This window comes from Loxodonta africana, chromosome 18 (genome assembly GCF_030014295.1).
Source record: "Loxodonta africana isolate mLoxAfr1 chromosome 18, mLoxAfr1.hap2, whole genome shotgun sequence".
In the NCBI taxonomy this organism is placed as follows: Eukaryota; Metazoa; Chordata; class Mammalia; order Proboscidea; family Elephantidae; genus Loxodonta; species Loxodonta africana.
The window spans coordinates 67278009-67291749 of NC_087359.1; the positions used below are offsets into that span (position 1 = coordinate 67278009).

General features: G+C 49.0%; 1 protein-coding gene across 1 annotated transcript; it reads left to right on the forward strand.

Moving 5' to 3' along the window:
• Positions 1 to 13359, forward strand: AIPL1 (aryl hydrocarbon receptor interacting protein like 1). Its single transcript, XM_003416716.3, has 6 exons — positions 1 to 431; positions 1048 to 1227; positions 6602 to 6790; positions 11947 to 12123; positions 12294 to 12435; positions 13157 to 13359. Exons 1-6 carry the CDS (start codon positions 336 to 338, stop codon positions 13357 to 13359), a joined length of 987 nt encoding a protein of 328 aa, XP_003416764.2. The 5' UTR covers positions 1 to 335.
• Positions 13360 to 13741: the final 382 nt, after the last annotated feature.

A 13741-nucleotide genomic window follows, 5' to 3' on the forward strand; every position in this document is an offset into this window, starting at 1 on the left:
TCCTGGTTCCCCTTTTCCCTCACTGTTTTAAGAAAGCCCTGCTGACCTCCTTCCTTGTTGGGGTGGGACGAAATCACAGCAGAAGCCATAATGCAAGGTGTCAGGTGGAGCCTCCCCCTTCACACTGTGGAGGGGACAGAAGGCCAGGCCATCTGGAATGGCCTGAGGAGCAGCTCTGGCCAGCTTGGGGAGCCATCCCCACCTGACCCCCTCTCCATCTACAGACACCTGACCTACGGGACAAATCCCCACCAGTCTCCGCCGGCTGAGAAGCCCTGGGGGAGATTAAACCCTGGCTGGGGGCTGGACAAGGACTTCTCCTCACCTCCGGAGCCATGGACGCTGCGCTGCTCTTGAACGTGGAGGGGATAAAGAAGACTATTCTGCACGGGGGCACGGGGGACCTCCCAAATTTCATCACTGGATCCCGAGTAAGCGGGGCTGCCCCTCTGAGGCAGGGGTTCAGGCTCCCCCAGACCAGACGCGCCCCCTCCCCACCCTGCCAGGCCTGACCCAGCCACTCTGCATGGCACGCAAACGGCCTTGCAGTTTTGCCAAAAATCAGTCAGGCAGACCCCTTCTGGAACGACCCACCCCGGGCATCTGGGGAGCTCTGAGTTGGTGCCCACTCATGGGATTCTTGGTACTTTTCAGATTTAACTTTAGTGTGGGGCCAGGGGAGTTGCTGTTGGGAAATTTCTAGAGAACGAAGGTCCCTCCGGGGTCAGGGAGTTTGTTCACAAATCTCTGTGGGTTTCCCTGGACCAACAGAGTGGCTGTGGCCTCAGAACTAGGACTTGTTTAAGGAAAGAGTTCCTGACACTCAGAGCTGTCAAGGGTGGCAGTGGGGTCCTTTAGGCGGGAGTGGGCTCCTCATCCAGGGGGTGGGGGGCAAGCTGGGTGGGGATGTTCTAAGGGTCAAGGCATGTGATCGGCACTCAGGGAACTGACCCCTGAGAGCAGTCCTGGGAGCCTGTGACATGAGGGTGGCTCCTGCTGGACCCTGGGAGATGTGTCTAGAACAGGCTCCACTCTTATGGTGACCAGGTGACCTTTCACTTCCGCACCACAAAATGCGACGAGGAGCGGACGGTGATAGATGACAGCAAGCAGGTGGGCCAGCCCATGCACATTATCATTGGAAATATGTTCAAGCTGGAGGTCTGGGAGATCCTGCTGACGTCCATGCGCATCAGTGAGGTGGCCGAGTTCTGGTGTGACACCATCGTAAGTAGGCTGCCTCAGCCCCTCCCTGGATCTGGCTTCTAGGGGCCCACCCACTTTGGAGGGTTGCAAGTGTGGGTAAAACAAAAATCTCCAGACAAACCCGACGTCCTCACTCCTTGCTGTTGTAACTGTGAAGATGGCAGCCCAGAAGGAGCTGCTCCTAAAATGACAAGTGGCCCTGTGGCTCCCTGGTGGGATTTGGGAGCAGTGCCGTGTTCCTTAGGAGTGGGTCTGCCCACTTCACAGTTCTTCTTTGTACAGTAGTCTTAGATCCTGGAGGGGTAGTGGTGGCCCAGTGGTAGACTTCTTGCCTTCCACACGGGAGATCCAGGTTCAATTCCTGGCCAGTGCACCTCATTCGCAGCTACCACTCATCTGTCCATGGCGGTTTGCATGTGGCTGTGATGTTGAACAGGTTTCAGCAGAGCTTCCAGACTAAGACAGACCAGGAAGAAAAGCCTGGTGATCCACTTCCAAAAATCAGCCACAAAAATCCTATGGATCACAGTAGTCCAATCCCAACTGATCATGGGCATGGCACAGGACCAAGCAGTGTTTCTCTTTCCCTCATGCATGGGGTCGCCATGAGTTGGGGGCCAACTCCACAGCAGTTAACGACATCAGATCCTGGAGATTTTGGCCATTGGTTACTTTCCTGCCCTCTTGCTCACCCCTGCCAACCCTGCAAACTTTTTTTTTGTATTTATGGCCCTCTTCTAAATCAGTGTTATAGGCAAGCCTCCTGGGTCTGTGGCTCAGATAGAAATAGCAAAACTCACTGACCTTTAGACATTTTATTATGGAAAATTTCAAACATAAATCAAAAGCAGATAAAAAGTATCATGAACCTCCAAGTACCCATAACCCAACTCCAGCCACCATCAACCAATGGCCAGTCCTCCTTCATCCACCCCTCGTCTATTTCTTCTCTCACTTCCCACATGGTTGAAGCAAATTCCAGACATGTCATTTCATCTGTAGATATTAAAATGTAAAAATATGTAAAAAACATAACCACGATGTCATTATTGCACCTTTTTAATCTAATATCCAGTTGTTCATATTTACCTGATTGTCTCTTAGTTTATTCTTTATCATTGGTTTGTTCAAGTTCAGTCCATGCATAGCGCTTTGTTGCTATGACTGTCATGTCTCTTTTTGTCTGTGGGTTCCCCCTCCTCCCTTTTTTTCTTGATGGGGGCTTGTTGAGGACACTGGGTCATTTGTCCTGTAGAAGTTCTCTCATCCCGATTTTGCTGATTGCTTTGCCATGAATGTTCCTCTGTTCCTAATTGGAAGTCTGGTCTAGAGAGGCTCGGTAAGATTCCGGTTCTTTGCAAAAATGTGTCATGGATGGTGCTGCTTGCATTCCATTGGGAGGCACCTGTGTCTGCTGGCTTTCTTATTGTGATATTAAGATCGATGGGTGAGTTTAGGTGGTGACAGCCTGGCCCATCCATTATAAAGCTTCCTCTCAACTTACACCTAATGGTTTTAGCAGCCATTGATGGGGAATGCCCGGATTCATTATCTCCTCAGGGGCCACTGGCCTTTTGATAGAGCAATTTGGGAGAGAGATAGACATGGATCTGAACTCTGCTCTGTCATACATGAGCTATGTGACACTGGAGAAGTTTGTTCTCCTCTCTGGCACTTTATTTCTGTATCTATAAATAAATAAAACTCTATGTTAAGAGGTTGTTGTGGAGATTACATGACATGATGTCTATGAGGGCAAATCACAGGACAGGGCAATTGAAAAGTGGGCACTGTTATTTTGAGCTAGAAGAATCTTATAGACCAACTCCCTCATTTTCCTAATAAGAAAACTTAGGGCTCAGAGAGGGAAAGTAACTTGCACTAGTCTAACGAGTTAAGGGACAGGATCTGGGTGGGGTCTCTAGCCCCCTTACTCTTTAGCCAGTGCATGTTTTGCCATTACAATGTGTAATAGAGTCAGGCTGCAATACTGGGCTCTACCAGTAGGTGATCCCATCCAACACACATTAATTCATGTCTTCATTCACTTGGCAAATATTAGTTGAACACCTTTTCTTTGTACCAGTCTCTGGGTTATTCTTCATCCCAATGTTTTCATTTTTTTTCCAAAACGTTTTACTTTTTAGCAAGTCAAGATTTCATAAAATTGATTTCTTTGTGATTTCAGCTCGTTTAAAATCATTAAAGTATACATTGACTTTGCTTACAGTGAGGAGCACCTGTACTTTTTATATCTATAAAAAAAATTGCTGTTGATTCCGACTCATTGTGGCCCCATGTGTGTCCGAGTAGAACTGGGCTCTGTAGGGTTTTCAATGGCCGATTGACACCCATATGTACCTGTAATTCAGGCCATATGTTAGACAAGGCTTGGTTGCCAACAAGCACCCTGTCTCCACAGGATGCAGACTTGCCAACACAGGAGAGCAGAGTGCGTAGAAGCCTGTCAATAAATTCTTGATTGGTTGATTGATTTGTTGTTTGTGAAACCACAAGCTGTTGTTGCTCCTGGAATGTGGGCATGGTTCTTTGTTTCTTGTGGTCTCTGTGTTTTTTGACTACATCAGTACGCACATGAGTGCACAGCCTGTCTCACAGCCTGGTACCTTTTATACTGCAGGGACATTTGGTTTTTCCAAAAGTCCCCACATCTCTCAGCCCACAGCCCACATGATTGCATGGACACACACACACACCTTGCAGAGTCGTTTATCCACCTGCACATCCACTTTTTATCTGTCTGTCCATCCACCCTCCCTTTACCCAATGTCCATTCATAATCTAATCTTCTATCACTAAGCATCCATCCATCCATCCATCCATCCATCCATCCATCCATCCATCCATCCATCCATCCATCCATCCAATTGGGAAATATTCACTGGGCACCTGATTAGGCCTGCCCTTGGTGCTGGAAATTACCTTCAAGGAACTTAAACACTGGAGGAACAGCAGACATCTAAACAAATTACAATGCAGGGCAGCCAGTACTATGACATAAATAATGAGGGCAAAATGCTTTGGGCCCACAAAAGAGGACTAACTAATTGCTATAGGATATTAAGGGGGACTTCTGTAAGAAGAGACGTTGAGCTGGGTTTTGAAGGATGAATAGGAATTCACCAGGCCAAGAAGTCGGGGAGAGGACTGACTTGTGCAAAACCCAGGAAGTGAAAAGGCTGGCATGTTTAATTTAGTTAGCCCCTTCTCCTTTTTGGGACACCTCTCCATTCAAAAACCAGTTTTGGAAGACGAAGCAGTCAGTGGGACAGTCATCTCTATTGTCCCAGGACAGGACTTAGGAGGGCCTGGCTTTCCCCAGCCATTGCTGCTCCTCACTGCCTGCAGAACCCTCTGCCTGGACAGTGCCCCCTGCATTACCTGGAAGTTTCAGTCTCTGCAGGGGCAGGGGTCTTCATTGCTCCTTCCCTTTCCCCTAAGCTGGCAGGGCGGAGGCGGGGGGCGGGGGGTGTCGGTCTGGAGCTCTAGGTGCTTCTTCTCTTAAGTGCCTTCCACCCTGTCCCCCAGGACTGGTCTGTTTGTGGGATTTTTGCTGGTGCCCAGTCTTATGAGGCCAGGAGTTGCAAATTCTGATTTCACAAGAGGCCAGGAACCCCGGTGAACTGGAGAGCCCCTGCGCCATCCGGATGGGGTTGTGCTCCTAAGCTCCCAGTCTTGATGGCCATGAGCAGGCAGGCCCAGTGTGGCTGGATCTTCTGAGTTTTTAAGACAAGCCAGCAACCTACATGAGCACAAGAGTTCCTCCGTATTTAACTGTTGGCAACTAATTAAAAAAACAAACAAATGAAAAACACACCCATAATGTACGAGTAGAATAGTGCCCAGGTTTGCAACCTCCAGCATAGATACAGCCCTTAGACAGACCAGGCTCTGGCCTTGAGGCCCCACAGAAGGCAGCAATCCTGGGATCCCTGGTCCTATTTAGAACCCTCTAGGCTGAGCAATTTCTAAGGGCTGGAGGCCAGCTGCGCAGAGGCCCCTGGGTGACTGTGGCTGCCCCGCTTAGCCTGCTGCCTGCAAGCTGGGCCCCAGAGCAGGCACAGATTTACACCTCCGTCACTCCCTCCAAAGGGCAGGTTTGAGTCTCTGGAGCTCTGCTCTTTCTCTGCCTTGGGCCTTCTTCCTGGAATTTCTCCCTGCTCCTGGTGGAATCTCACAGCCCACCCTGCACTGACAAGGGGTGCTGCTGATGCCAGGGTGGGACAAGCCTAGACATTGGGTAGAGCCTTTGTCACGGGGTGGCCGGGGGCAGAGGCCCTGAGGCCATAGCTCATGGTGTACCTGCTGGGGCGCGTGGAGGTAGGGGACACGGAGCCAGGGCTGCTGTGTCAGGGGCAGGAGACAAGCTTATCCCTCCATCAGTCCAGCCTTAATCCCGACTGGGCTTAGCTGCCATCTGGCCATGTCTTCCACAAAGAACGAGAAGGGCGTTCCCAGCTAATCCTGGGTGGTGGTGATGAGGAGGGGCGAGGAGGGGACTACCTTTCCTGCCCCCACTGGCAACTTTGGGGCAACTCTGAATCCCTTTCTGCCGTTCACTTTCCCACTTCTGTGTGGGAGACTGAGGGGGCAGCTGGGGAACCAGGCCCAGGGAGAGGGAAGAGACCTGGGGGCTTCCTAGCTCACAGATGGGGGAACTGAGGCCCATGGGGTGCAGGCCTTGCCTGAGGCCACACAGCTGATATCACCAGCCCTCCTTCACCTTGAGGATGGCAACCAGTGCCCAGTGGCCAGGTGAGGCTGTGCTGGTCTAGACCTATGTCTGCACGGTCTCTTTGAATCCCTACAGCAGCCCTAGTATCAGGCAGATGCAACTGAGGGGATGGGGTCTCATGATAAGCAGAGGCACTGTCAGGGTGCTAAGCTCGTCTCTCGGACGCCAGAGTCCTCCTCCTTCCACTGCTCCACACGGCTCTCCCTGCAAGTCATTGGCTTTGTAAAGCTCAGTTTCCTTAGGGGATATGTTATAGTCGGCCACAAGAGGTAGACCAAGAGGCATTGTGGCTGAGAGTGTGGCTTCTGGAGCCAGGTTTGAATCCTGGCTCTGCCATTTCCCAGCTCTGTGATCTTGAGCAAGTTACTTAACCTCTCTGGACTTCAGCTTCCTCATCCGTAAAGCGGGGATCATAGTAATGCCTCCCTTGTTGGGTGTTGTAAGGATTTAAGGCCTTAATAGATGTGCTTTGCCTGCACCCAGTTTCTATGAGTGTGAGTATGTGGGGTCAATAGGCAGACACAGCCGTGGGAGCAGGTGTAGTGGGGAGCATGATTCCCGCTGTGGGGGCTCAGAGGGGGCCCTCTGTTGCCCAGCTCTGAGCAGACAGCCCGAGCCATCCCCCGTCTCTGCCCACAGCACACAGGGGTCTACCCCATCCTGTCCAGGAGCCTGCGGCAGATGGCAGAGGGTAAGGACCCCACTGCGTGGCACGTGCACACGTGCGGGCTGGCCAACATGTTTGCCTACCACACGTTGGGCTACGAGGACCTGGACGAGCTGCAGAAGGAGCCACAGCCGCTGATCTTCGTGATTGAGCTGCTGCAGGTGAGGCCCTGGGGCGGGGTGGGGCCGCGGAGGAGAGGGAGAGAAAGAGAAAAAGTAACTTGCACTAGTCTAACGAGTTAAGGGACAGGATCTGGGCGGGGTGTCTAGCAATACTGGGCTCTACCAGTACGTGATCCCATCCAATACACGTTAATTCATGTCTTCATTCACTTAGCAAGTATTAGTTGAACACCTTTTCTTTGTACCAGTCTCTGGGTTATTCTTCATCCTAATGTTTTTATTTTTTTTCAAAACGTTTTATTTTTTATTAAGTCAAGGTTTCGTAAAATTGGTTTCTTCGTGATTTCATTTAGCATCAGGGAGGGACCAGGGATAGTGGGCGCCATGGGGAGCCCAGCACCCCTTTAGAGAATAAGAAAGGGTTCATAAACCACAGGAGAACTGGGATTTGACAACACATCTCCTCTGCCTTTTCAAGGGCAAAATTCTGTTTGGGGCGGATTTTTAAAAATTGGATTTGTTTTCATTTTGGAGGCATTTTATTTCCATTGGCTATTTCCATTTTTGTTTTTAGAAGTTTAGAATTACAGCCTCTTCCTTGGTCCCTGGGCTTTGTGGGTTCAGATCTGTTCTCCAGTCGTGGGAGAGGCTTCCTGGAACTCCCTACACCTTCTTACCCAGACCACCGAGAGATTGATAGGACATGTCCGAGGGGAGGGGGAAGAGGGTTAGGGCCAGGGTCAAGCCCAGATAAAGACTCAGCTCACAGCCAAGGCTGAGGCTTCACCTGAGGGCTACATGGGTGAATACCAATGAATAAGAGAACTGTGTCAACAAAGCTCGTGCGTGAACACTTGTGTAGTCTGCGCACTGCGCAAGGGCATCACCTCTAAGTGGCTCACTCACATTTTTTGCTGTTGCCATCCTCGCAGTCATTGCAGTGTTCGAGGCCATTGTTGCAGCCACTGTGTCAATCCATCTCATTGAGGGTCTTCCCCTTTTTCCCTGACCCTCTGCTTTACCAGTCATGATGTCCTTCTCCAGAGACTGATTGCTCCTGATAACACGTCCATAGTACATGAGATGAAGTTTCGCCATCCTTGCCTCTAAGGAACATTCTGGCTGTACTTCTTCCAAGACAGATTTGTTCGTTCTTCTGGCTGTCCATGGTATATTCAATATTCTTTGCCAATACCACAGTTCAAATGCATCAACTCTTCTTCATTCTTTCTTATCCTTTGTCCAGCTTTCCCATGCATATGAAGCAATTGAAAATACCATGGCTTGGCTCAGATGCACTTCAGTCCTCAAAGTGATGTCTTTGCTTTTTAACTCTTTAAAGAAGTCTTTTGCAGCACATTTGCCCAATGCAATACGTTGTTTGATTTCTTGACTGCTGGTCCGTGAGCATTGATTGTGGATCCAGATAAAATGAAATCCTTGCGACTTCAATCTTTTCTCTGTTTATCATGATGTTGCTTACTGGTCCAGTTGTGAGGATTTTTGTTTTCTTTATGTTAAGTTGTAAGCCATACTGAAGGCTGTGGTCTTTGATCTTCATCAGTGTTTCAAGTCCTCTTCACTTTCAGCAAGTAAGGTTGTGTCATCTGCATATCACAGGTTGTTAATGAGCCTTCTTCCAATCCTGATGCCCTGTTCTTTTTCATAGGCTTCAGCTTCTCAGATTATATGCTCAGTATACAGATTGAATAAGTATGGTGAAAGGACACAACCCCAATGCACACTTTTCCTGATTTTAAACCATGCAGTATCCTCTTGTTCTGTTGGAAAGACTGCCTCTTGACCTATGGTACAGGTTTCTCATGAACACAGTTAAGTGTTCTGGAATCCCCATTCTTTGCAATGTTATCGGTAATTCGTCATGATCCACACGGTCGAATGCCTTTGCATAGTCAATAAAACACAGGTAAACATCTTTCTGGTATTCTTTGTTTTCAGCCAAGATCTATCTAACCTCAGCAATGACATCCCTGTTTCAAGTCCTCTTCTAAACCTGGCTTGAATTTCTGGCAGTTCCCTGTCAATGCACTGCTACAAACGTTTTTGAATGATTTTCAGCAAAATTTTACTTAATGATATTGTTCCATAATTTCCATGTTCTGCTGGGTCACCTTTCTTTGGAATGGGCACAAATATGGGTCTCTTCCAGTCAGTTGCCAGGTCTTCCAAATTTCTTGATATAGATGAGTGAGTGCTTCCAGCGTTGCTTCTGCTTGTTGAAACATCTCAGTTGGTATTCTGTGAAGTCCTGGAGGCTTGTTTTTTGCAAATACTTCCAGTGCAGTTCGGACTGCTTCCTTCAATACTATTGGTTCTTGTTCATATGGTACCTCCTGAAATGGTTGAAAGTCGACCAACTCTTTTTGGTTCAGTGACTCTGTGTATTCTTTTCATCTTCTTTTGGTGCTTCCTGCGTTGTTCAATATTTTGTCCAGAGAATCCTTCAATATTACGACTTGAAGCTTAAATTTTTCCTTCAGTTCTTTCAGCTTGAGAAATCTGAGCATATACTTCCCTTTTGGTTTTCTAACTCCAGGTCTTTGCACATTTCATTATAATACTTTGCCTTCTGGAGTCACCCTTTAAAATCTTTTGTTCGTTTCTTTTATGTGATCGTTTCATTTGTTCACTTTCGCTACTCAACATTCAAGAGCAAGTTTCAGAGTCTCCTCTGACATCCATTTTGGTCTTTTCTTTCTTTTCTGTTTTTTTTTTTTTAATGTCCTTTTGTTTTCTTCATGTGTGATGTCCTCGACGTCATCTCACAACGTGTCTGGTTCGGTCGTTACTGATCAATACATCAGATCCATTCTTGAGATGATCTCTATATTCAGGTAGTATATATTCTAGTTTGTACCTTGGCTTTAGTGGACTTGTTTAATTTTCTTCAGCTTCAGCTTGAACTTGGAATAAGCAGTTGATGGTCTGTTCCATAGTCTGCCCCTGGCTTTGTTCTGGCTGATGATCTTGAGCTTTTCCATTGTCCCTTCCTGCAGATTTAATTCCTGTGTATTCCATCCAGTGAGGTCCACGTGTATAGTTGCCGTTTGTTTTGTTGAAAAAAGGTATCTCCAAAAAATAGGTTGTTGTTCCTGCAAAATTCTATCATGTGACCTTCGATGTTGTTTCTATCCCCAAGGCCGCATTTTCCAACTACTGATCCTTGTTTGTTTCAATTTTCAAATTCCAATCACCAGTAATTATCAATCCATCTTGATTGCATATTTGATCAATTTCAGACTGCAGAAATTGGTAAAAATCTTGAGTTTCTTCATCTTTGGCAGTAGTGGTTGATCTGTAAATTTGAATAGTCATATGAACTGGTCTGCCTTGCAGGTGTATGGATAGTATCCTATCACTGACAGTGCTGTACTTCAGAATAGCTTTTACGATGTCCTTTTTGACAATGAATGTGATGCCATCCCTCTTCAATTTGTCATTCCTGGTGTGATGGTTAAGGTTGTATGTCAACTTCTGGGCCATGATTCTCAGTTGTTTGGCAGTTATGTAATGATGTAGTTATCTTCCATTTTGTGATATAATGTAATCATCTCCATGATGTGATCTGATGTGATCAGCCAATCAGTTGTAAGGTGAGTTTCCTTAGGGGTGTGGCTTGCATCCAATATATACGGACCTTCTGGCAAAGCTTGCTGACTTTTACTCACTTTGGATCCTGCATCTGGCTCTTCGTCATCTGACCTCTGGTTCTTGGGACTTGAGCCAGCAGCCTGCGGTATTGGCTGCTGATCTTGGGATTTGTCAGCTTCCACAGCCTGTGAGCCAGCAGCCTGCCGTCTGACCTGCTGATCTTGGGATTTGTCGGCTTCCACAGCCTGTGAGCCAGCAGCCTACCGTCTGACCTGCTGATCTTGGGATTTGTCAGCTTCCACAGCCTGTGAGCCAGCAGCCTGCCGTATTGGCTGCTGATCTTGGGATTTGTCGGCTTCCACAGCCCGTGAGCCAGCAGCCTGCCGTCTGACCTGCTGATCTTGGGATTTGTCAGCTTACACAGCCTGTGAGCCAGCAGCCTGCCGTCTGACCTGCTGATCTTGAGTTTATAAGCCCCTGCAGCTATGTGAGTCAGGAGGAGCCTCCAGCCTGATGCGTGACCCATGGACTTGGGACTTGTCAGCCTCTACAACCACATGAGCCAATTCCTTGAGATAAATTTCTCTCTCTCTCTCTCTTTCTCTCTATGCTTCACTGGTTTTGCTTCTCTAGAGAACTCAGCCTGGCATAGTAGACCATATAATTGTCTGATTAAAAATGGCCAATATCAGTCCATTTCAGCTCCCTAATTTTTTTTTTAATGCCTAGGATATCAATCTTACAAGTGTCCCATTTCATTTTTGACAACTTTCAATTTTCCTAGATCATACTTCATACATTTCACGTTTCAATTACTAATGGATGTTGGCATTTGCAGCTGTTCCTTCTCATTTTGAGTCATGCCACATCAGCATTGAAAGTTCTGGAAGCTTTACTCCATCCATGTCATTAAGGTTCACGCTGGTATGAGGAGGCAGCTCTTCCCCCGTTGTATTTTGAGTGTCTTCCAACCTGAGGGGCTCATCTTCTGGCACTATACAGTGTTCCCCTGCTATTCATAAGGTTTTCATTGGCCAGTTTTTTCTGAAATAGATCACCAGGTCCTCCTTCCTAGTCTGTTTTAGTCTAGAAGCTCTGCTGAGCCCTGTCCAGCATGGGTGACCCTGCTGATATTTGAAATATGGGTGGCATAGCTGCCAGCATCACAGCCAAATACTAGCCACCCCAGTACGACAAACTGACAGACAAGTGGTGGATTCACCCGTTCGCATGACAGACATTGCACTTCTGGATTTTTGTAATGACAGATTTCCAGCAGATGGCAATAAAGTATCTTGTTCTAACAAACTGAGTACTCATGACAATTTTCTGAATGTTTGAAGTCAAGAGTCTTGAAGAGTTGCTCTTTCCTAATTTGCAAAGACACCAATTTAGGCTGGGGCCCTGAAGCCATGCTGCTTCCTTCCTTTGTACTTGTCCAACTCACAACACGATTCTGTCCCAAGCTCACTGTGGTGAATGGAGCGCTCACTCGGCCAGGCTGCTGGGGTTCACTTTCTCCGTCCCTGCGGGGATGCAGGCCCCTGGGTCCATGCCTCGCTGACCTGCAGCTCCTTGGCCAGGTGGAGGCCCCGAGCGAGTACCAGAGGGAGACCTGGAACCTGAGCAATGTGGAGAAGATGCAGGCGGTGCCCATCCTACACGGAGAAGGCAACCGGCTCTTCAAGCTGGGCCGCTATGAGGAGGCTTCCGCCAAGTACCAGGAAGCCATCGTCTGCCTGCGGAACCTGCAGACCAAGGTCGGGGTGGCCAGGGGGCTGCCGGTGGGGAAGTAGCCTCGCACAGGCCACAGCGGGGTGGGAGGTCAGGCAGCCGTGGGGGGAGCAGCCCTGCAGCTGTGGGGGGGGGGTATGGGGATGGGAGGCAGGCAGGGGCCCCAGCTCACCGCTGCCGTTTCTCCACTGCACAGGAGAAGCCCTGGGAGGTGCAGTGGCTGAAGCTGGAAAAGATGACCAACACCCTGATCCTCAACTACTGCCAGTGCCTGCTGAAGAAGGAGGAGTACTACGAGGTGCTAGAGCACACCAGCGACATCCTGCGGCACCACCCAGGTGGGCGCGCGGACTCGGGTGGGGCGGGCATGCGGCCCAGAGAAGACCCTGGTGGGCTTGTCTTCTGACCCTGGCAAGGCCCCAGACCTTGCCGCCTCCCAGCGGGGTTTCTGCAAATGTGTGCCAGCGTCACAGGTGATTGACAAGCTGGGCTCATTTTAGGAGGTATTTTATTTGAACGTGTTTTAGGACAAATACATACCACCAAGCTTGTAATTTTGTGGAGCCATCAACAGGCCTTTTAAAAAAGGGGAGAATCGATAGAGAATGATGTTGAATAGGTACGAGTACAGGTGGCCGGCAGATAGGACGACATTTGTGGAAATGGCACTTGGACACCGTTAGCAATCACTGCAGCAGGTAATGCGTGTAGAGCGCCCCCTGGGGGCCAGGCAGTTAGTCCTCTGCATTTATTAGCTCATTCGCTCCTCATACTGCCCGGTGGACTAGGTATAGGGATAGAGCCTGAGGGTGATACAATTTGAGGAGCCTCCATAGGAAAAAAGAATACAAAATTATGTGTGTAAAACTAGTTAAGGACCTTGTAAGGGTCCATGCAAGGGAGGGGAATAGATACTATCGTTATCATTCCCATTTTACAGCGGAGGAAACTGAGGTACAGAGAGGTTGAGGACTCTGCCTGACCCATCATGGCCAGGGCTAAGTATTTTGTCAGCTGCTAAGTCCCAGTCAGGTGGGTCCCGCCCCATCCTTCCCACAGGCATTGTGAAGGCCTACTACGTGCGCGCCCGGGCTCACGCGGAGGTGTGGAACGAGGCGGAGGCCAAGGCGGACCTCCAGAAAGTGCTGGAGCTGGAGCCGTCCATGCGGAAGGCCGTGCGCAGGGAGCTGCAGCTGCTGGAGAGCCGCCTGGAGGAGAAGCGCGAGGAGGAGCGGCTGCGCTGTCGGAACATGCTGGGCTAGAGGGGGCCTGGGGCCGGGGAGCCACCGCCAGGCCCCCTGGCTCTCCCACTTGGTGCGGCAGCTGCTGGCCCGCGAGGCCTTGGGCTCCTTGCCCCAGCCCAGGGCCCCGGCCCAGTGGGCGGCTGCGTTGGATAGCGAGCAGATGGCCTGGTCGTTTCTGGCTCCCTTGACCGGGATTTTGGTGTCAGTTTTTAAAATTTATTTAAAATCAAAATCATACATGCGCATGGTAAAATATCAGAGGACACAGACAAGCTTACGACTAAAAGCGAGGTTGCCCCTTCAGGCCTGTTCCTTAGCCCAGACGTAGGTTTTGCTTTTAAAGTTTTATTGTGGTAAAATATACGTAACATAAAGGTGGCCATTTTTAACCCTCTTTAAG

What these genes read in the sequence shown, in the direction of transcription:
- AIPL1 (XM_003416716.3), top strand. Translation starts at nt 336, where the DNA reads ATGGACGCTGCGCTGCTCTTGAACGTGGAGGGGATAAAGAAGACTATT. An exon ending in AGTTCTGGTGTGACACCATC is followed by an intron (nt 1,228 to 6,601) that starts GTAAGTAGGCTG and finishes CTCTGCCCACAG; the next exon opens with CACACAGGGGTCTACCCCAT. An exon ending in TCGTGATTGAGCTGCTGCAG is followed by an intron (nt 6,791 to 11,946) that starts GTGAGGCCCTGG and finishes CTCCTTGGCCAG; the next exon opens with GTGGAGGCCCCGAGCGAGTA.